At 53.3% G+C, this 19,903-nt stretch overlaps 8 protein-coding genes across 8 annotated transcripts; 4 read left to right on the top strand and 4 right to left on the bottom strand.

Annotated features, from left to right (window-relative positions):
- Positions 1-861: 861 nt before the first annotated feature.
- On the top strand, positions 862-1,602 carry CORC01_09086 (uncharacterized protein; the record flags this gene model as incomplete). Its single annotated transcript, XM_022620716.1, has 1 exon — positions 862-1,602. One exon carries the CDS (start codon positions 862-864, stop codon positions 1,600-1,602), a length of 741 nt encoding a protein of 246 aa, XP_022472815.1.
- Positions 1,603-1,791: 189 nt separating this feature from the next.
- CORC01_09085 (uncharacterized protein) lies at positions 1,792-2,238 on the bottom strand (the record flags this gene model as incomplete). Its single annotated transcript, XM_022620715.1, has 1 exon — positions 1,792-2,238. One exon carries the CDS (start codon positions 2,236-2,238, stop codon positions 1,792-1,794), a length of 447 nt encoding a protein of 148 aa, XP_022472814.1.
- Positions 2,239-2,357: 119 nt separating this feature from the next.
- Positions 2,358-3,247, bottom strand: CORC01_09084 (ADP-ribosylation factor-like protein 1; the record flags this gene model as incomplete). The annotated part of the gene is made up of 5 exons (XM_022620714.1): positions 2,358-2,381; positions 2,439-2,762; positions 2,857-2,940; positions 3,027-3,065; positions 3,173-3,247. 5 exons carry the CDS (start codon positions 3,245-3,247, stop codon positions 2,358-2,360), a joined length of 546 nt encoding a protein of 181 aa, XP_022472813.1.
- A 1,006-nt stretch (positions 3,248-4,253) lies between these two features.
- CORC01_09083 (uncharacterized protein) lies at positions 4,254-4,777 on the top strand (the record flags this gene model as incomplete). The annotated part of the gene is made up of 3 exons (XM_022620713.1): positions 4,254-4,259; positions 4,503-4,603; positions 4,729-4,777. The coding sequence occupies 3 exons, from the start codon at positions 4,254-4,256 to the stop codon at positions 4,775-4,777; spliced, it is 156 nt and encodes a 51-aa protein (XP_022472812.1).
- A 1,051-nt stretch (positions 4,778-5,828) lies between these two features.
- Positions 5,829-6,526, bottom strand: CORC01_09082 (E3 ubiquitin ligase complex SCF subunit scon-3; the record flags this gene model as incomplete). The annotated part of the gene is made up of 4 exons (XM_022620712.1): positions 5,829-6,005; positions 6,060-6,230; positions 6,296-6,393; positions 6,460-6,526. The coding sequence occupies 4 exons, from the start codon at positions 6,524-6,526 to the stop codon at positions 5,829-5,831; spliced, it is 513 nt and encodes a 170-aa protein (XP_022472811.1).
- Positions 6,527-10,580: 4,054 nt separating this feature from the next.
- CORC01_09081 (GPI mannosyltransferase 4) lies at positions 10,581-12,412 on the top strand (the record flags this gene model as incomplete). The annotated part of the gene is made up of 4 exons (XM_022620711.1): positions 10,581-10,689; positions 10,852-11,237; positions 11,301-11,428; positions 11,485-12,412. 4 exons carry the CDS (start codon positions 10,581-10,583, stop codon positions 12,410-12,412), a joined length of 1,551 nt encoding a protein of 516 aa, XP_022472810.1.
- Positions 12,413-12,860: 448 nt separating this feature from the next.
- On the bottom strand, positions 12,861-13,887 carry CORC01_09080 (uncharacterized protein; the record flags this gene model as incomplete). Its single annotated transcript, XM_022620710.1, has 2 exons — positions 12,861-13,212; positions 13,310-13,887. 2 exons carry the CDS (start codon positions 13,885-13,887, stop codon positions 12,861-12,863), a joined length of 930 nt encoding a protein of 309 aa, XP_022472809.1.
- Positions 13,888-16,597: 2,710 nt separating this feature from the next.
- Positions 16,598-19,549, top strand: CORC01_09079 (short-chain dehydrogenase; the record flags this gene model as incomplete). Its single annotated transcript, XM_022620709.1, has 4 exons — positions 16,598-16,715; positions 16,773-17,062; positions 17,120-17,266; positions 18,938-19,549. 4 exons carry the CDS (start codon positions 16,598-16,600, stop codon positions 19,547-19,549), a joined length of 1,167 nt encoding a protein of 388 aa, XP_022472808.1.
- Between the last annotated feature and the right edge of the window lie 354 nt (positions 19,550-19,903).

The following is a 19,903-nucleotide window of genomic DNA, read 5'->3' as shown; positions in this document are numbered from 1 at the left end:
GCCAAGGCCTGGCAGGGTGTCAGTCCTAGTCTCATAGCGCAAAGGATCCAACGCTGCAAGCGATCGTCATTAGTGAGAAAGCGAATGAGTCTGTCATCTTTGATCGTTCTGGAAAGGCCATGACGTACCTTTGCTGGGTTGAGCAGCCATCAATCAGCGAATAGATCGAATCGCCCCTGTGCCATGTCTATGTCAAAAGTTTTTGGGCAAAATCTAAGCTTCTCCCGAAGCCACCTTATAGAATAGTGCAGCATACTATCCTGGGTAGCTTCATCGGTAGCTAGTATACACTGCTGACCAGCAAACTTCACGAGGCCCATAATGATTGCTCGACAAGACCCCTAGTCGACGGCCTCAACAAATTACATGATCCACCCAACTTCGGGCAATCTACTCTTGCAATCATTCCGGATTTCTTCACTGGCTGTCGACACAGACGCACCTTGAACGACGTGTCCAGGTTGAACAGAGAACGAGACGGGAGCCAGGCAAACGTGGCAAACTCCCCGACGGCGTCGCACCCGCACCCGAAGCCGGCCGGATCCGAATGTGTCCGCTATGAGGGGAGGGACGCGGCTAGGGAAGCAAACATGAGTTTGTCTCTGTGAATAAACAATCATCACGATGAGAGGTGAGACGAAGAGACGTGGATTGTGATTCATTCACCCCCCAGCCCATACCCGTAGTGTGATTCACTATGTCGTCCATTGGTGCTGCCATCACGACTTTAAAAAGGGGCTGCCCTACGAGTTCCCTTTCGGGGGAAAAGCTCTTGCCGCGAGAACGCTTCCTTGATATGAAATTGAACACTTCCAACTTTTCCTCAAAATACCCCAAGTGAGAAGGCAAGCAACTTACAAGATGATCCTCTCAATATCGATATCCCTCCTCTTCCTCCACAGCTTCACCTTCACCTTCACCACAGCAGCAAACTCTCAACCGACCTCCATCTCGTCCCCGTCCTCTCCCCCCGCCGATGACGACGACGGCACAGAATGCCCCGGAACCACAGTCCCCTGCCTCGACGGCTGCATCCCTGTCGGCGCGCTCTGCTGCCACGCCTCTTCCGAGACCTGGTGGTGCGAAAGGCACATGGCCTGCGGCCTGGCCAAATCCGTAGGCTGCACCACCCCCTTGACACAACAAACCTCCTCCTCTTCTTTTTCCTCCTCCTCTCCCTCCACTTCCACATCTGCCTCTACATCTGCCTCTCCTCCACGCGAGTCTTTCTCCCCTGTTTCGACGACAACGACAACATCCCGCTCGCTCTCGCCCACGGCAGGTAACGGCTTCTTCCCCACGATAACGGAGGGCACGACAAGTCGAAACGGGGAGGACGCCGCCACGAGGCCGAATCTGACGGTGGAATCGACCAGTCCTCAGCCTGCGACGTGCTACTTTGAGATACCCATCGTGCGGAGGCAACAGCGGGAGAAGCAGACGACGACAACGGAGTCAGCGTGTCCCACCGAATTGACATCGGCCACTTCCGTCCCGGGTGCCATCAGCGGATCCGGGCCGGCGGTGAAGGATCAGCCGTGGGGCGTTGTGATGCTGGTCGGGGTCGGGATTGGGTTCGGGTTCGTCGTGATGCTGGTTTAGATGGGCAAACGAGGTTGGTTTCTCAAAAGAGCCGGGTAGCTTTGAGTAACCTAATGAGTTGTCTGTACTTTTAGTGCATATCTCACCCAGTCTCGAGGTCTTTTAGGCGTTGTAGACGGGATTTAGACTGCAAATGCGCGGTATCGGGCTCCCAGTACTGCCAGGACCTCATTTAAAGATGCAAGAACTCTAGGAAAAGGGGTGGTAAGCCATCACGCGAGCGACCAACGACGCGTCAGAACAGAAACCAGGGACGCGGTACGACGTCCCCGTGCTGGCATTAGAAGCGTATAAACTGATAAAATGACGAATCAACTCGAGTGTCTCTCTCTCTTTCACGTCTTCCGTTCTCTGTGTGTGTCTCCCTCGCCCTTCCTGTTCGGGCCCTCTGGTCGCCTCATGAAACGTATCTGCGCAATGTGCGCGCTCACCCACCCGCGTTTCGATATCCTGTTGTTTAGATACTCGTAGACGCACGCGGCGGCCTGACCAAAGGTCACTGTTCCCAGTACTCGGCCTTTGGTCCGCCACTACCCAACGCACAAGGGCCGTTCCTGCAATACGCGGGGCACCGACGAAGATCTTGCGAGTACGTCTCTCTCGCACCAAAACAAAAAGACGTCGATAAACACACATCAATGCGCAGCTCTACCCAAGTAATGGGCTATATTATAAAATCGTGAGGGGCGTAATATATAAATGGTTATTTTGAGAGGTTGGTCGTGTGTAGGGTCAGCGAAGTAAAGACTCCGTCTTTATGACTCCTGGTTAACGGTTTGCTGGTAGAACAGGTCAGTATTCCATTCAAAGTCAAATCCGCCAGAATGTGCACGTACGACAAGCCAGTCCATGCCCTCTGTGACACCGCTGCCGTCAACCGCGGAGCAGGCCATGATGCTCCAGTTCCGGTCGCGCAGCTCGCCCAGGCGCAGCGCCTCCGAGATCTCGCCCGCGCCCTTCGCGCCGGGCTGGTCCTGCTTGTTGGCGAAGACGAGGAGCGAGGCGTCCTTGAGCTCTTCCTCGTTGAGCATGGCGCCAAGCTCCTCGGCAGCGGTCTGCAGGCGCTCGATATCGGTCGAATCGACAACGAAGATGACGGCGGCTGTGTTGGCGTAGTAACACCGCCAGTATGGGCGGATGCTGGTCTGACCACCTAGATCCTATAGTCGGGACGCGCGCAGCTGCTGTCAGTCTTTCGCTCGCAAGTGGTGTTTTGGAGGAGGAGGAAGAGGATTCGCGGAGGCGTTTGCATACCCAAACGTTGAAATTGAGGTTTTTGTATGTGACGGACTCGACATTAAACCCTATCGTCGGGATCGTGGTGACAACTTCACCGATCTGGACAGGTCGCAAGAGGGTTAGTTAAGGGTGCTTTGCGAAAAGCACGCTTAAGCGGCGGGGTGGGCAGTAGGCCGCAAACTCACCTTCAGTCTGTACAAAAGTGTCGTCTTGCCAGCGTTATCCTACAGTCACAAGAACACGGTGGTTTGTCAGCCTCTGCGTCTCTGCGTTTCGGACGATTTCGTTGCATCATGGACTTGCTGGCGAAAAAGCCTGGGAAGTCGCGTACCAGTCCCAAGATCAATATACGGATCTCCTTCTTCGACCACATCAGGCCCGACAGCCATGACATGCTTGCGCCCATTTTGGAGGAGGATTTTGCGTTTCGAAGAGACTCGGTGTGGGATGAGGTTGGTCGTTGTGTAAATTCGACCTCGGCAGGGATGCGAAAAGGCCGTATGTAGATTTAGGTTGAGTTGCGACTTGTATGCGGTCACAATATACGCGGTTGGCCTCGGGACAGGAGGGTCGCGGAGGTTAAGGTAGGTAGGTAAGGTTGGTGGTAGCAAAAGGTGGCTTGTTTCCCAAGGGGCGAGCCAGCAGTAGAATGACGAAAGGCGACCAAAGAAAAAGCTCCGCCCGCTCGGTGAATTATGTACAAACGCAGGGCCTTCCCGTGTTGAAGAAAAGGAGGAAGGGCGTAAGAAAAGGGCGACAAGCGTTCTGTGGCTTTTCAGGGGCAAAAAGAGTAGATGGCTCTTCTCCTATTTCTTGTTCCAAACGTTTCGCTAATTCGTGGGTTTCGTTTTGTCGGTTTTTTTTTGTGTCTTGAGAGTACCTCAGCAGACAAAGGACCGTTGCAAAAGAATCTCGATGGCTTGTCAGCCCCTAAGGCGTAAGGTAGCGGAACGGGTCCCCCCTAATTGACAGTTTTTAAGACATGCACGGGCGTCCAAACGGGTCCGCGGCTCCTGGGGTCGTCTGCCGCTCGAGCCTATCGGTATGTCAGGGATTATCACATAAGCAGATTCTTTAGTTGACGCCTGAGGCAGAAACCTCCCATTCCATCATCTACCCTACCTAGGTAGGTAAGGTACCTAGTCGGTTCTTATCTAATCAGCGCCTGAGCGAAAAGAGAGCGAGCCACACGGCTGAGCCCCAGTGGCTGGTGACCTCCTCTCCGAAAGCGTGACCGACTCCACCTCTACCTCTTTCCACCAATCAAGGCGATTGCGGGCTCGCTAACCTAGTGCGCCTTGTGCACAAGAATTTCTCATTTCTAGTGGTGAGATTGATTCATCCCAACCCATCTGGAGAACAACTGCACCCCCAACGGACTCGACCAGTTTGATCAGCCAACAGCCGTCAAAATGCCGGTACGTGATGGAACACGCCCCCCTCAACGATCTCTTCGACGGATGATGATGTTGCCCGCGACCGAATTTATCGACCTATTGCGTCCTGGCTGCGCGTTTCGACGTGTGCGTCGACTGTGGACGGGGTGTTGAGGCAGGATGGAGGGAGGGGCAACATCGTCAATCATCGAGGAGGGCGAACGAACGAAAAGATGAAAGAAACCCCAAACCCAAGCAGAACGCTGACCATTTCCCGCGGTACAGAGCCACAAGTCTTTCCGCACGAAGCAGAAGCTCGCCAAGGCGCAGAAGCAGAACCGCCCCATCCCCCAATGGATTCGCCTTCGCACCGGTAACACTATTCGGTACGATACACCCTTTCAAGAGGTCTTTTTGTTCTATTTCTGGATCGTGAATAATCCAGGGCGGAACGAGATGGCTCTTATCACTGGAAAACACCCCCGCCAAACATACACTGACATGACCACAGCTACAACGCGAAGCGTCGTCACTGGCGCAAGACCCGTCTCGGCATCTAAACGCCTCGCCTCCTTCTCTCTTCAAATCCCTACCCTATCCTGCGGATTCCATCTCCATGGTACCGCCGACCGAACGACGACGCCGCGCTCGACTTGGGAAACTTCACATCAAACGGGAGGGGTCACTCTGATGGACTCAAATACCCACTGGCTCGAGTCCTGATTCGTGGGGGAGTCTTTTTACAGGATGGTGGGGAAACAAAATGGATGCCCGGTTCGGCTAGACTCTACGTATTGCATGTTACGGTCATAGGGAAAGGAATGCAAAATTTGCCTCTGAAGAGATGAGGCCCCCACGATCACTTGTTTACTGAGTACTTGCGTGACGGTCTCATGTTATTGAGCCTTTCCATCGCTATTATTTGTGCACGCCTATCTACAGTGGCAGGAGGCGATCTCGGTTGTTTTTTGAGACAGCCACCCGTGGAGGGCTGAGGCAGGTCTAATCAAGACTTGACGTGACCGTATCTGTTCTTTGAACAGTTATCGCGCCCTCCATTTTCCAATGACTCACTGTCGTACACAAACGGACCCTTATCGATTGTACAGCGTGCCAAATGCGCATTCAAAAGCGTGCTTAAGTCTTCCTGTGTAGCCCAATCAGCACAGCCAACTTTGCCCAATGTCAAAATCAAGTTCTGTGAGGGGCATCGATACTGAGGTTCGATGCAGCCACTGTCAGACGGTTGGATTGGCTGGTCATGGGCGCTAGAATGTCACCGACCAATAATACTATGCTTCAGACGCGAAGTCGAATTTGTTTGCATTGCTATGACTATCTAGCAAAATCAAATGAGATGCGCATATCTGCTGCGCAAGGGATGATCGTGTATTGCGCGCCTCATACACCGAGCGTCCCTGTCCTTATGGGACGCTAATTCCTGACCTGTGGAGCAAACCGCAAACTTTCCAGGGTAATCAAAAACGAATCAATGAGCGATCGTTAAAACGCCGGAGTACGATGCATCACACATTAGGAGTGCAGAGAAATGTCCGAAGACTAGGTCGAACCCAGACTCCGGCTCTTCCACCACTTAATTTGCCGTGGTATTTAACGATCCTCGGCCCACTCGTTCTCGCGGCGAATCTGCTCCTCCTCTTCGGGGGTGAAGTCATTGGTAATGTTAAACGTCTTTCTGATCTCCTCGGGCGACTTGCCCTTGATCATGTTGGCGACGGTCTTGCATCCGACGTCAAGGAGGGGCTTGATGTCGAGGTAGTTGGATGCCTGTGGACACATTAGATCAGTTCACAGAGCGGTGGGAGCGACGGGGCAACATACGAGGATGATCTCAAAGAGCATCTCTTGATCAACTTGCATGAACTTCTGGTCCCACTCCTCAATCTCGGTGGTCTTCTTGCGGGCATCGTTCTCGTCATCGGCGGACTGGACGGGATCGTTACGGTGGTGCTCACACCACTCGATGACTTTGCGAAGGACTGCCTCGTTGACCTGGGAGAATAATGTCAGTATTTGTCGACTAGTCGACCGATAGGCGAGGTGGCAACGGCACGTACGTTGGGGATAGGAATGGGGTTTTCCTGGCTGATGCTGTCATCACCAACATCCTCAAGCATGTTCTTGATGAGCATGGAGCGCTCAGCGACAACGCGATCTAGGAGATACCAGTCAGCGAAGCGCGACGACAAAGTCGATTAGTGGAAGGAGGGGTCTGACGTACCAACGGGGATCGTGATGTTATCGTTGGACTGAACCCAGATCTTGGAATCCTTCTTCTCGGCGGCCATTTTGTCGGGTGAAATGAGTAATTACGATGTGGAATTTCTTAGAGCAGTCAGCTTGAAGTTGGTGGATGGCGATGGGTATAGTAGTGATTGAGTGATTGAGTGATTGATTGATTGATTGATTGATTGATTGATGGATCGAAGTTGGATCTGGAGGATGGTGGGGGGAGGCTGAAGAGGCGATCGGCGGGGGATGGAGTGGGATAAAGACCTTTTATTAACGATTCGGAGAAAGAAGTCGGGTTTGAAGATAATGTGCGCGAGAGTAATCGCGGTTTGTCTAAATGCAGGTGAGCAAACGAAGTAGGGAATCTGTGAGGTCGAAGATGGCCTTTTGTTGCGTCAGGCGTTAGATTGGATAGTTTGGGTTCGGGCGGGGGCCAGGCGGCTGTTGGTTGTGAAGAAGTATAGAGGAGAGGGCGTCGCTACCCGTGGAAGCTGAAGGAGCAGGCAGAGAGGTAAGGGCAGTAGGTTCTTTGATTGGTCCAAAGTGATCTGGTCTGTTTGCATTTATGGGTCTTTCGGTCTGTTGCCTGGAGAAGTAACCTGGAAGTCCACAGCTGGAGGTACTCTTTCAGCGGGCCTCGCCCACAAAGGTACAGCACCTCAATGGAAGGCTCGTCGCCTCTCGTACGGATACATCTACCAAGGAAAGAAGAAAGTGCTGCAAGTTTACGCACAAAAGTAAGGAAGAAGGCACAGCTGGCCCCCCCTTGCATTAGGTAACGTGCAGAGACGTTTTCGGCTTGCATTGAGGTTTGCGACGGCCCTTTCACTTTTGGTTTGGGGTCACGAGCTAGGGGAATTTCTCAAAGCTGCTTGGAAGGGCACAGAAAGAACATCAATAGCAACATAAAAGGAGCCATTAAATCTCACATTATTCCGGAGCCGTTGAGTATGAAGCTTTGTTCTGGATAAGGTAGCTTAAGACATCAATCGATATTGTCCGAAAGGCTCTCGACGAGCTGATTCACTAACCTACGGGAGGCACCTTAAGTGAGGTAAGCATTCATCTGCTGGACAGTTTCTGATGGCTCCATTAGCAATACACCCCTATAATACTTACTTACGTGAAGGAGATGACGGTCAAGAGTTCTCATCATTACTTTCCATGAATAGCCTCATTTCCTCTCGACAGAAAATATTCTCAGTTGCTGCGCCTAGCAAGAATCCTCTGTCCCTCAGGCTCTTGCATCGAGCCTGTGTCTTTCCTGTGCTACCACCTATGCAGCCGAGGCTTGTGTCAATATTTTGGGCGAATCTGGATTCCGAAGGACATTGCAGATTGACTGAGACGAACTTGCAAAGATGTCTATATTTTGGGCCAGAGTACGAGAGAATGGTGCTGAATACTCGGGGCAACAGCCAGCTTGCTAGACTTAAATAAATACCATCCCATGACCCGGTTGTTGATACCTGCTGAGGGTCACTCGTGATCAACGACACTAGATTCGATCAGGCATCGCCCACCTCCCTCCTTCTGCCAGGCCGAAAGAGAGAAAACAGCACATTTTATACATTTGGCCCACGACGTCGAATATTAATGCAACCCAATGCGATACTTCTCTACGACGGATCGTAGGTGCTAGGCAGTTCTCCGCAAACGGCAGACCTATTCTCGGAGCCGGACAGAAGGTGACTGCTGCTAGACTCGGACAAGCTTGTCGTCGCCGCTTAGCTAAAAGCCGAAGAGACCGGCAAGGCAGAACCGGGGCAGCGGGTCCAGCGAAGACGGCCGTAGTGACACCAATGTCTATTCCTGTTAGTACGCCGTATCTGCGGCGACGGAGCACCGCCTCCTCCTGGGCAACGGTTGCATTGGTGGGTGGCTTTGACACTGGCCCGCTCCTGGGTCGATGCTTGCTGGCAGGATCTGTTATGTTTTCTCTCCGTCTCGAGTGATCAAGTCAGCGGCTAGATTTACCCTCACCGCTCAAGCATAGGAACATTCCCCGTGACATCTTACGTGGACGTGCCATCGAATTATACAGGCCGTGGATAAGGTCTCTTATCCGTATCGAAGGAAATGTCCGACTAGAGTCTGGAGATGGCCAGGGGTGGGACACGACAAGACAGGGCCAATGGCGAAAGCGAGCTGCAAGCACTTTAAAGAGCCTGTCTTCTCCACGGGTCCAAATCCCCCGCGACGCGAGCAGGGCAGGCCCCAATCTCGTGGCGCGAGACACTACCTAAAGACGGCGGCAGATGGCCTATCATTCCCAGTCTCCCTACAAAGTACTGTTTTCAAGATTCCAATTTCTCGGATCAGGGCATAGAGTGTATAATGAAGGTTGGGCCCGTTTCATGGAGACGCGCCAGTGGGAGTGGGCGGCGCGCCTGCGTCCGTGAAATTTAATAATGAGTAATCTATACATAGTGCCGGATGTTGATGGGGCCCGCGATCCCGAAGCTTCCGTCGACGGTCGAAGGCGCGAACGCGACTACGGCCGCGGATGCGCAGATGGCGTCCCGAGATTGGCATCATTACGTTCGTCTGATATCAATACCGATTTCTACCGGACGAACAGAGCGTGATGGCCCGGTGGCATGGCTTTTTTTTTGCTGCGCGCGTTACTCGGGAGACATGTTAGAGACCAGTACACCAACTGGCAAAGTTGACAAGTTGTTGACAGGCAGCCCCCATGCCGGGCAGATGGGAAATGATGCATAATGACAGCAAGACAGATGGATGGTTGTGGTTCGAGAAACCTGCTGACTGAGTCGGTGTTATCTGGTTGGCTGTCAGGGGAAAGGGGTGCTGCTCTCCTCCCCTGGAGAGTGAGAGAGTTGAGGACAGAGTTGAGCGTCCCAGTTGCCCGCCGGTGGCAGTCTGCCTTGCCGCTTTGGGAACTAGCGCTCCCAACCGAGGGCTCTAGAGAAGAGCTTGGCAGGGAACAAGGGCCCGTTGCAGCGGACTGGCGGGCTGTCGACAGTCGGGGGGGCATATTCCCCAAAAGTCTGTCGGTTTTTTCCTCTCTGCCAGCAACCACGTCGCGGACTCGTGCGTCGAAAGCTACATAGTACGCCACACCAGGTTGGCGATCCCTGTACCTGAGGTGTGCCGGGGAATAAGCATTCTACCAAGCGTGGCAGCAGCAACGAATATGGTATGCGTGCCTGCCAGATTCATAGCAGATGAGAGAGGGAAGGAACGAATCGTCGAACAAACAACAACCTGGAAACCTGACTCCCTGGTCCTTGGACTCCTCCGGTCAGCGGAGCTTCCAACTTTGACACCTCCTCCTCCTCTCCTGTCTCTCAGCAGACCTCACCTCACAGTCACGACTCACACCCCGAGCTCATCTCACCTGGCTCCCCTGGTGGAAACTGGGAAAGGCAAGAAATCAAACAAGTGCCCAACCACCAAACAGAAGCAAGAGCAGGGGCCATGTGCCCGCTAAAGTAGTCTCAGAGATTGCGGATACACCCTCATATGGATAGTTCTGGGCCTATCTGTATTGCTCCGGAACTGGACCTTAATACAACCCGAGTTACACCTAGTAAGATCAAGGTATCCGTACTTTGGACAGTGCAACATCCCCTCCATAAGAGCTGCGGGCTGACAGAGAGCGGGAGCGACACTAAATCACTCTCTCGACCCGAGTCCGCGCGCAAAAAATATCCTGACCATCACCCTACCTGACCTTACATTTACCTGACCTTGCCTTGCCTTAGCCGCACCACGACTTGCGCACCTCTTTTCTTTTCCCTTTGCTTCTCTCTGGCCCCTCCCTCGCCGGGCCTCACCTTCGAAAATAATATTTCCCATTCTTTGTTTGTCTTGTTCCATCCTACTTCTTGCTCTACATTTACCCCACCTCTCCCTCCTGAGCCTCTGCTCCGCGTGGTAAACGGTCGCGTACTTGGCTCCTTTCCATGCGCTTCTCCTCCTGATGATGCGACGTTGCGACATACACTCCTTTCCCCAACAAACCTCTCGCCGGCCTTGCTTCGCCTAATACTCGACCACTGGCAACTTCCATCCTTCGACCGCAAACCGATGCCCGAGCTACGCGCAGCAACTACCAATAAATAATAATCGAGAGCACACGGAGTCATGTGGCGGAGAGCGTACCTGTTCCTGGTGCTGGTCCGGCTATGGTTCGCCCTGTCACCCAGCTACCTGCACCCCGACGAGAATTTTCAAGGCCCAGAGGTTATCGCAGGTACGTTTGGCTTGATTTCCAGCTACTGCATCCCGCTCCCTCGACTTGGGTAGAGCGTGCGCAGCTCTCTGTCTCGCGCTATGGAGCTTCCTCCCACGGAGCTCGGATTGAGTTTGGCGCTCGTTCTTGCTCAGCGGGACCAGGACTAACGGCGTGGCGCAGGCCAAATCTTTAGCTACCCGGTACGGCACACATGGGAATTCACAAACGAGCACCCGATACGAAGCGTCTTCCCCTTATGGCCCGTCTACGGCCTGCCCATGATGTTGTTGAGATGGCTGTGGATCGGCAACGGCAAGGATGGCGAGATTCCCCCAATCGCAGTCTTTTGGACACTGCGCGTGCTCATGTTCGTCACCAGCTTTGTGCTAGAAGATTGGGCTATCCACGAGCTCATCAGCTCTCCGCGACACCGTCGCGTTGCTGTGCTTTTGGTCGCCTCGTCATATGTCACATGGACCTACCAAACGCACACCTTCTCCAACTCGGTTGAGTGTCTGGTTGTTGCTTGGTGCTTGGTCTTGATTCAGCGCATTGTCGAGAGCCCGGTAAGGTCCCCCGTTGGCACTGTTTTGTGGGCACCACAATGAGGACGCTAACACTTGTGACAGCAACAATCATCGCTCCTTGCTTCCACAATTCTCGGCGTAGTGGCCGTCTTTGGATTGTTCAATAGGATTACTTTCCCGGCATTTTTGTTGATTCCGGGCCTTCGCTTGATACCCCATTTTCTCAATAGGTAGGACCACCTTCGGCACCATGACATCAGGGGATCGCCCACTAACAACCCACCAGACCCTTGTCGTTCACCGTGATGGTGTTGGCAGCTCTCACGACTACCTTGGTTGCGATTACCCTGGATACGGCATTTTACCTCCCTGAACCCATCAAGTGGGCAGACCTCATCTCACGACCAGTCATCACGCCACTCAACAACCTCCTGTACAATATCGACACAGACAACCTTGCGCAGCATGGGTTGCACCCTTGGTACCAGCACCTGCTGGTCAACATTCCCATGCTGATCGGCCCAGCTGCGATGCTGCTCTTTACGCAACCACACGTCTCGTTGCGACTCTATTCGGCCATCTCAGGCGTCTTTGTGCTGTCTGTATTCCAGCACCAAGAAGCTCGATTTCTGCTGCCGACCGTTCCCCTCATCCTCTCATCAGTTCACGTTCCCAAGAATCGCACTCTCCTACGCGTGTGGATCGGTGTCTGGCTTGCCTTCAACTTGTTTTTCGGCATACTGATGGGTGTCTACCACCAGGGCGGCATCGTGCCGGGCCAGGTGTTTTTGAGCAAGCAGCCAGATGCGACTCAGGCTGTCTGGTGGAAGACTTACACGCCCCCCATTTGGCTTCTGAACGGCAAGAACGAGGTACTCACGACCCGCGATGTGATGGGGATGAAAGGCGACACGCTTCTCGAGGAGCTGACCAAGCTCGCGACTTGCGACACGCCAGCGGATCGACGCAACTCGGAGTATCTAAAGGAAAAGAACGGAACATATCTGATTGCACCAGCATCAGCGACGTGGATCGACCCTTACCTTCCCAACAAGGGACTCAAAGGCCTGAGATTCCGCGAGGTGTGGCGGTACAGGCAACATCTGAACCTGGATGACCTCGACTTTGGCGATGATGGCATCTGGAACACATTGACGAGGGTGATTGGCAGACGAGGGCTCGTCGCCTGGCGTGTGACGAAGAGCTGCAAGTGAGGGTCATGAGGGAGATCAAAAAGCAATGAATGAAAAGACTTGAAACGTTTGATGATTTGAACAGTTTCCGACTTTGAAAAGCTAATGGTATCGTGAATGTGTCCTCCTTGTTGTATAGTCTCTGTTGTGACTAACCCCCATGAATATCTGAAGCGCCGCACCGATGGCGCCGATTTTTAGATCATGTTCACAAGCCCCTTGTGCGATAGATCTCCCAGTTCCCATTACATTCGTGAGAGAACCCCCGGTTCCGATTCGTCATCCACAGATAGAACCTACAGTGCATCCCGAGCGCTTCATTGAACGCCAAGTCCTGTCGTGCCACCAGCATGTATCAAGAACTATGCCGACTTCGCCTCGCGGATTCATGCCCGAGTCCGATGGCAGTGAAACTCCTACTTGTGCCCTGGGACACAGCTTGACGACCACGAGTACGCCCCCGGCACATCTACGCCGCCACGCTCGTCTCGTTGACGTCCACGGCAAAGTACCAGTTCCCCGAGACGTTCATGGTGCCCAGCTTGCTCTTCATCCAGCAGACGTGGTTGCCGTAGTAATCGCCCCAGCCGGCGCCGACGCAGTCGGGCCCCTTTGAGGCGCAGAGATCGATGCAGGTGGCCATGGTCGTGGCGTTCTCGGACGTCAGGTCGGTGGCGCCATTGGCCGAGTTGAAGTCGTGGCCGCAGATGAGGCGGAAGGTGCGGGCTGGCGCGTCGGGGGAGGCGTAGGTTGCGTTGTCTGAGGAGGGGCAGGTGATTACTGCGTTTCTTGTTGATGTTGGCGGGGTTGTTGTTGAGTTGCTGGGGTTGGGGTGTTAGAGCGCGAGTGAGACTTCGAGTTAGGGAAAGGGGGGAGGGGGGATGGCTGAAGTTATGAAATGTGAACAAGAAAACTTACCCTGACGTCGACTTGTTGCCAGATGAACCGCCCGACTTCTTCATCGCCAGTCCCACGCCGAGGCCGACGGCGATGGCAGCCACGGCGAGGACTATGGCGACGCCCATGATGACGTAGCACACCTTCCGGCGCACGCCGCACATCGTGGTCCTCGTCTTGCCGTTGCCGTCCCCGGCTCCGTCGAGGGACCCCGACCCCGGTGACCCCGGCGGCGGCTGGTGATACCCGGGCGGGTGCTGCTGGCCGGTGCCGGCGGCAAAGTAATACGGCGCGGCGGCCGCGGACGTCACGGACGGCGTCGTCGCATCAAGGTTCGGGCTCTGCTTGTGGTAGTGATGCCACGACAGCTGGTCATCTACGACCTGGGGCAAGGTTGTCGTCTGGGCATCTGCGTTGTTGTAAGGGGAGACCTCGGGGAGGTGGATGTCGTTGCGGTTCCAGGCGTTTGGTTCGGCGACTTCGAGGCCGGACTCGTATTGCTGCTGGTGTTGCTGCTGCTGGGGTTTCGCCGTCGTCTTCAGCGTCGGCACCGCCATCTTGAGAAACTTCTCAGATGCCCTCGGTCTTGGCCCCTCCATGGATTCTCCCCCTTTTGGTGTTGTTCTTGTTCAAAGTTATATGGTTGCGTGCTTGGACTGGACGTCCGACTCTCTTTCTGCTCTAGTTCGCTAAGCTTCTCTTAATGTGATTTGCTCTCCCTCTGCGAGATGCCTGCCTCCTCCCGTCAAGGAGTCTCATGAATCAAAGTGATGGCACGTTTGAAACACCCGACAGCGTGTAAGTGTATCGCCAAGAGATATCCGTATGATGCAAATAGGTTTAGAGCCTTTTTGGCAGAGGGACGGCCAAGTCCAGCCAAGTGTATGAACCAGGGGTATGTCGGAAGGAAAAAGAGGAAGGAGGGAAGTGAGGAAAGAATGGAGATGCAAATGAGCGGGAGAGCGAAAGGGGAGAAGCGTCAGGAAAGCGGGAAGGGTTGCCGGCATGGAAACGAAGCAAAGATGGAGTGAGCAGACCCAAAAAGCAAAAAAAACGACTACCTTACGGTTCCTACCTACTACTATGTCCCGTTGCCGGCTAGCCCCCCCGCCCACTAAGAGGAGCGAGGCAAGCTTATAGTTTAATACGACGAGTCTGGCGCGTCTCTGTTTCCTCTCAGCCCCGGGGGTTTGTACCCCATTCGGGATAGCTCAGGGAATCGGCTGGTCTGCTTACCGGTACGGTCTGACAAAGGGTGGGTTCTATGCATCGTGATCGAGGACGGGGGCAAGGATCTGCCTCGAAACTCGGTATCTGTGTAGATATAGCATCAGTAATCAGGGCGGATCCTGATTTCTAGTACCTCAGACGTGTAAACTGAAGTTTGTCCCTCCTTCTCACCCGCGTACACAGTATAGTAAGAACGCCTATGCCGGGCTGAGCGGGCGGATGAGCGACCGACCGGCCAACCAGTCATGTCAGCGCGCGTGAGATTTCGCGCTTGCTCGTCTCACTACTTTTGTGCTCATTTATTGCCGGCCGCTCACAACGCTTGTCACCCACGGGCCTCTCCTTTCAGCCCCGTTCATCTGCCACCAACAACGGGTCTAACGACTCCCGGGAAAGCGTGTGGAGAGAAAAAGTCAGGAACCGGGCCGCCAGTGCGGGGACCTGCCAAGGGGAAGGGAGGGGGGAAGGAGCTTGGCGAGCTTTCGAGGTTCGACAAGACACCTCGAAGAAGGTCCCCTTATCTTCCGTCGACAATCTAGAGAGAGCTCAGGATGAAGAAAACTGCGTCGAAACTCGTCCCAGTCTCTGAGGCATGTCGATCCTAGCCCGCATCTCATTAGCAGGAAGATTAGAGGCCAGTGGGCGGTGGCAGCGTAATGTCGTCCTGATGGTGGGGAACTGTTGCATTGCAGGCAAATGGTTTGAAGAGAAAGTTTTGGCCAAATCATGATTGGGAATGAGAAGTGCGGATTCAAAAAAAGGTGCCGCCGAATATGGCAAGTCTCTGAGACTTCTTTTTTTGGGAGTAGCGAGCCAGCCAATTGGACGCCTTGTTTGTGCGAGCTGTGCAGGCGGTGCGGTGCGGTTGGCTTGGCCAACGAGCTTGAACTTTTTGGCGAAACACCCCCTGCAAGTCAGCATCCCATTGCAGGGGTTTTGGGAGGCGCGGAGGGGGGGGACTCGGAGGAAGAGGAGGAGGAGGTGAGACGGTCCAGACTCTTTCTCTCGTAGCGCTCGATTCGGTCATGAATACAAGGTGATAATCGTGTTGTGCCATCTGTCGGTCAGACTGGCTGCGATAGGAAGGGATTCCTTGTTTTCTTTTGATGATGTATCAACACTGGAACGACTGGGGGGGCTTCGAGGGAATTTTAGACCAGGTTTGAGATTTGGACCTCTGTGAGCGAGAGCTTCCCAAGGGCAGCCTCCGAATATGCTTTTGCCGTCAACTTTCATCCGAAATCTGTGCCAAGCGATGAGTAACATTCGGGATGAAGTTGAACTTTAGACGCTTGATGAGATTAGCAATCGTCCATCAGCCCTAGCAAAGTTTATCTATATGAGAAATGTGGATTTGAAAGCTTGTCAAGCATCTCACATACCTAAGCAGCCACATGGGTGGGCAAGACATGTGAGGCTTGACGAGGGGATGGCTACATTTGCTGAACCACATCTCGTCTCTTTTACGCCATTGTTGATTAGGCCTGCCTGACCAGCCACTTCAGATTTGGTGTCATGAGAGAACGGCACGCTCAACATTACCCTCTGCTGCGGACACTGCTTAAGAAGTGCTGACAGCGCCGATCGAGCAGCCAGGCTTATCCCTCCGAGAGGCCGTAAAGACGGGCCGAGCCCGGACAGAAAGTTAGCGTACTCAATCACGGCTCGGTTCAAACGGCCAAGAGTCATCCGGGGAGATCCCAAGACCTAGCCTACATGATAGCGAATCCCGGTTCGCTTTCCGTGTATAGAGGAGTCTTCCAACCTTTTTCGTGCTCATGATGCTAAGCATGGGGGTGGCACAGGGTGGTGCATCTCAGTCTCTAGACTCCAAGATACGTGCTTGTCAGAGGGTTCTATGAGATAGAGTTTTCTTCAATAGGTCCTATGCGTGTAGAGCTTGCTTCTGAATTGAACCCTATCATTCTAGAGGCCGGTGAGAACTTCTCTTACATTTGCACTTGCTTTATCTTCACAGAATCATCATAATTAGTCACTTCAAGCTCATATCTAAGTCTTACGGTTTCTCCTGGCACGTAAAATTAAACATATAATGCGAGGAGGTCAGATGAGAATCGAATGTTCCTCCAACAGCTCTTCCCGTATCATTTGTTCGAAATACGCGGCATCTTGAACTCCCCGACGGTTGTTCTCATCACCGGAGCCAACGGCGGCATTGGCCATGCTATTGCCGAAAGTCTAGCTGCTTAACACCGCTACCAAGTTATCGTTGGATCTCGCAGCCTCAAAGCAGACCACGATCTCACCGCATCGCTACAGTCTCGCAGTATGTCTGCGTCAGCTGTTCAACTCGATCTCACAGTCGACGAAGACATCGTCGCAGCAGCCGCCTCCGTCTCCGAGACTTTTGGCAAGCTCGACGTCCTGGTCAACAACGCAGAGGTGCACTTCGACATGACAAAAGAGCTCTCCGTCCGGGAGCAGGGGACGTCCACCTTCTCCACAGATGTCGTCGGTACCGCCGCCCTGACCGACAAACTCTTACCGCTTCTTCGCAAGGCGCCGTTCGCGCGGATCGTCTTCGTCAGCTCCACCAAGGTGTTCATGGTCGCTGCCCTGGACCCGACTGCAGGGTTCTAGGACGTCACGCCAAAGGCGTACGATGCCAGCAAAGCCACCTTCAGCATGTTGGCCATTAGCTATGCGAAACTGTTGAGAGATGTTAGAGGCATTGCGAATGCTGTGTGCCCGGGGTTGCTTGAGACCAAGATCACGGCCCCAAGCTGGGTGCGAAGAGGATCGTGGAGATGGCGACACTAGAGAAACGAAATGGCGTTTCGGCAAAGTGTTCAAGCAGAAATGGGACTATTCCTTGGTGATCCTGAATACTTCGGTCACGTTGTACATAGATTGTATGTAGAACGAGACGAAAGCTGGTTCAAAGTACTAGCAATGCAGTCAACGTTTAGCATGACAACCGATGTAATCAAGTATTGTGCGGTCTGGATACATGGCTGTGGGACATGTATAGTATGTATTTAGAATAAGAGGTCGCTGTTACAACAAAGACCAGATTTTTGGTTGCCGACCAGAATATCGCCAACAGCCTCTGGGAATTCGGGAATAGCTGAAGTGCTTCATGCCAAAATGCTATGTAAACAGTTCAGAAAAAGACTCCGAGGTCTCAAGAACCACCCCAAAAGTCACGACAGCTTCACATCAACAATGGCACTATTGCTAATCCGGAAACACCGGTAGCGGCCGCAGCAGCTATCGATCCATGGACAAGCCACTTCATATCCAAAGGAAGACAAATCAATACAACAATGCGAAATTATACACACTAGGGACGATCTAAGAGAATTGGATGAAGGATTTCTGGGCCGTTTGGGCCGATCTCAAGAACACGTCTTCGCAGTCAGAGCAGACACGTCACTTTCCACGGACGACACTTGTTTCCTTGGGGACATCTTATAATTGATTTTTTTTTAGGTTGGCGTTGGACATGTCTTCCCTCCCGGCAGGCAAGAGGTTCCAAGTCCAAGGATTGGAAAAAATGTCCGATGAGCTGGCACAGAGCTTGCCAACAGCCCATCGAATCAGGTGTTTCATTCTCTGTTCCTGCCATAACTTTTGCGTCAAACTGCGAGAGACCCAAATCAGGAAGGCTCGCGATGCAGGTGATCATGCAATGGCTATCTTTCCCTGAGTTTGACGCAAGGACGGCCTTTCAGCAAGGTCTTTCCACTGATGAGACTTCGGGCCGTTGGATTAATTCAAAGCAAGTTCTACCATGAAGATTGCCGTTATTTTGTTGCTTTTTACCAGCATTTCCTCCCTCGTCTGTACTTCTTTTACTCACACCCGAAGCATCCCAACCCCATCTTGTTTGTTTTGACTTTTCTACCAATAACTTATCCGAATTCATTGCAAGCATACAGGATGACATCCCACAATGACTCTGGCCCGTCCACACGAGCTTCAGACAACCGATGGACCCCTGTCGAGAACTGGGAAGTGTACACGAGCAGGAATCTAGAGGGACAAGTCCGGTACCAAGTCCGATGCACACAGCACCGTCGAATTCAGTGCCAGGATTGTCCACCGCCTCATGATGCCGTCGCAGCGGACTACCTAAGATCCTTACTACCGAGGCCCCGACCGCCGAGGGAAGGACCGAGCATGTACACCCTCGCGCTCGCACGACAGCCCATCTATCGTTTCTACACTGGCCGACGTCCAGGCCTAAGGAACCCTTATTTATCTAACCTCCCCAACGAAGTGGAGAATGATCTTCACGGAATATACGATTATCTCACATCAGACGACGATTCATCGGGATCAGATTGGGACGGCGGCAGCTGTCCAGACCTCTCTGATGGCTCGTCTGCAGATCGACCGACCTTGGAGTGCCCTACCATCATGTTCCCAGTATCGGCCTACTTGGAGGCGGATTAGGAGTCGGCTAATGGTCGTCTTGCGACGCGGTTCATCAACGCCGAAGACCCTTCGGACTTCCTCATCTACATCCAGGGCCTCTTTTGTACAGAGAGCCGAATGGGCAGCTGGGCATACCTCTTCAAGTCCCTCACTACCGGCGCTGTTGCCGGACGCCTAGAGAGGCTGGGTCCATACGACGATCTTCGCACGCCAGTGAGGCACAGAGCCGAGCTCCGCGCAGCCCTCGCCGCACTGCAGATACCCGCCGAATACAGATATGGTTTCAGGAAACTCACAATTGCAACCACTCGCGCCTGGCTCGTGGAAGACGGAAACCTGTTAGTCGAACGGGCAGAAAATGAAGCCATCGCAGGGCCCCTGATCGATTGGGCACAGGCTCGTAACACGCCAGAGTTTTCAGACGTATCCGACGGAGACCTTTGGTTCGCAATCAAACGGCAGATACAGGCTCTCTATTCTTTCGGGGAACCAATGGAATCCGTCACCGTCCAGTTTCGTCTGATTGAAGCCGAGTACAACAGACTGTGCCAAGCGGAAGCCTTGATGGCTCTGAGGGATACTCGACGGCCTTATTTCTTCAGAGACCCTTCACCTGAGCGGGAGTGGTGACAAAGCAGCGATAGCAGGTACTTGACTGAGTCTATATACGTACTGCACCGACGTTGAATAGGATCGTGGGGACGGACGTAGGGGTAGATATCTGTGACGAGGGAGAGGGGGTTTCTTGGACGGCGTTTGCTAATCCGCTGGTATTCCAAGATGCAATTCCAATGAATAACCGAGTTCACCTGCAACATACCTCATGAAGTGACTGGGGAAAAAAAAAGGCTCGCTTGATTCGCAACCACAAGCCTGATCACGATCAAACCTGCCATACTCCTTGACGCGTGGACACGGCACGCCACCAAAAATCTACGTCGATAGGGGATTTTCGCGATCCGCTTCCAATCCCAAGAACCGAAT

Source organism: Colletotrichum orchidophilum, assembly GCF_001831195.1.
Source record: "Colletotrichum orchidophilum strain IMI 309357 chromosome Unknown Scaffold_80.1, whole genome shotgun sequence".
NCBI lineage: Eukaryota > Fungi > Ascomycota > Sordariomycetes > Glomerellales > Glomerellaceae > Colletotrichum > Colletotrichum orchidophilum.
This window is presented reverse-complemented; position numbering and strand designations above follow the sequence as displayed.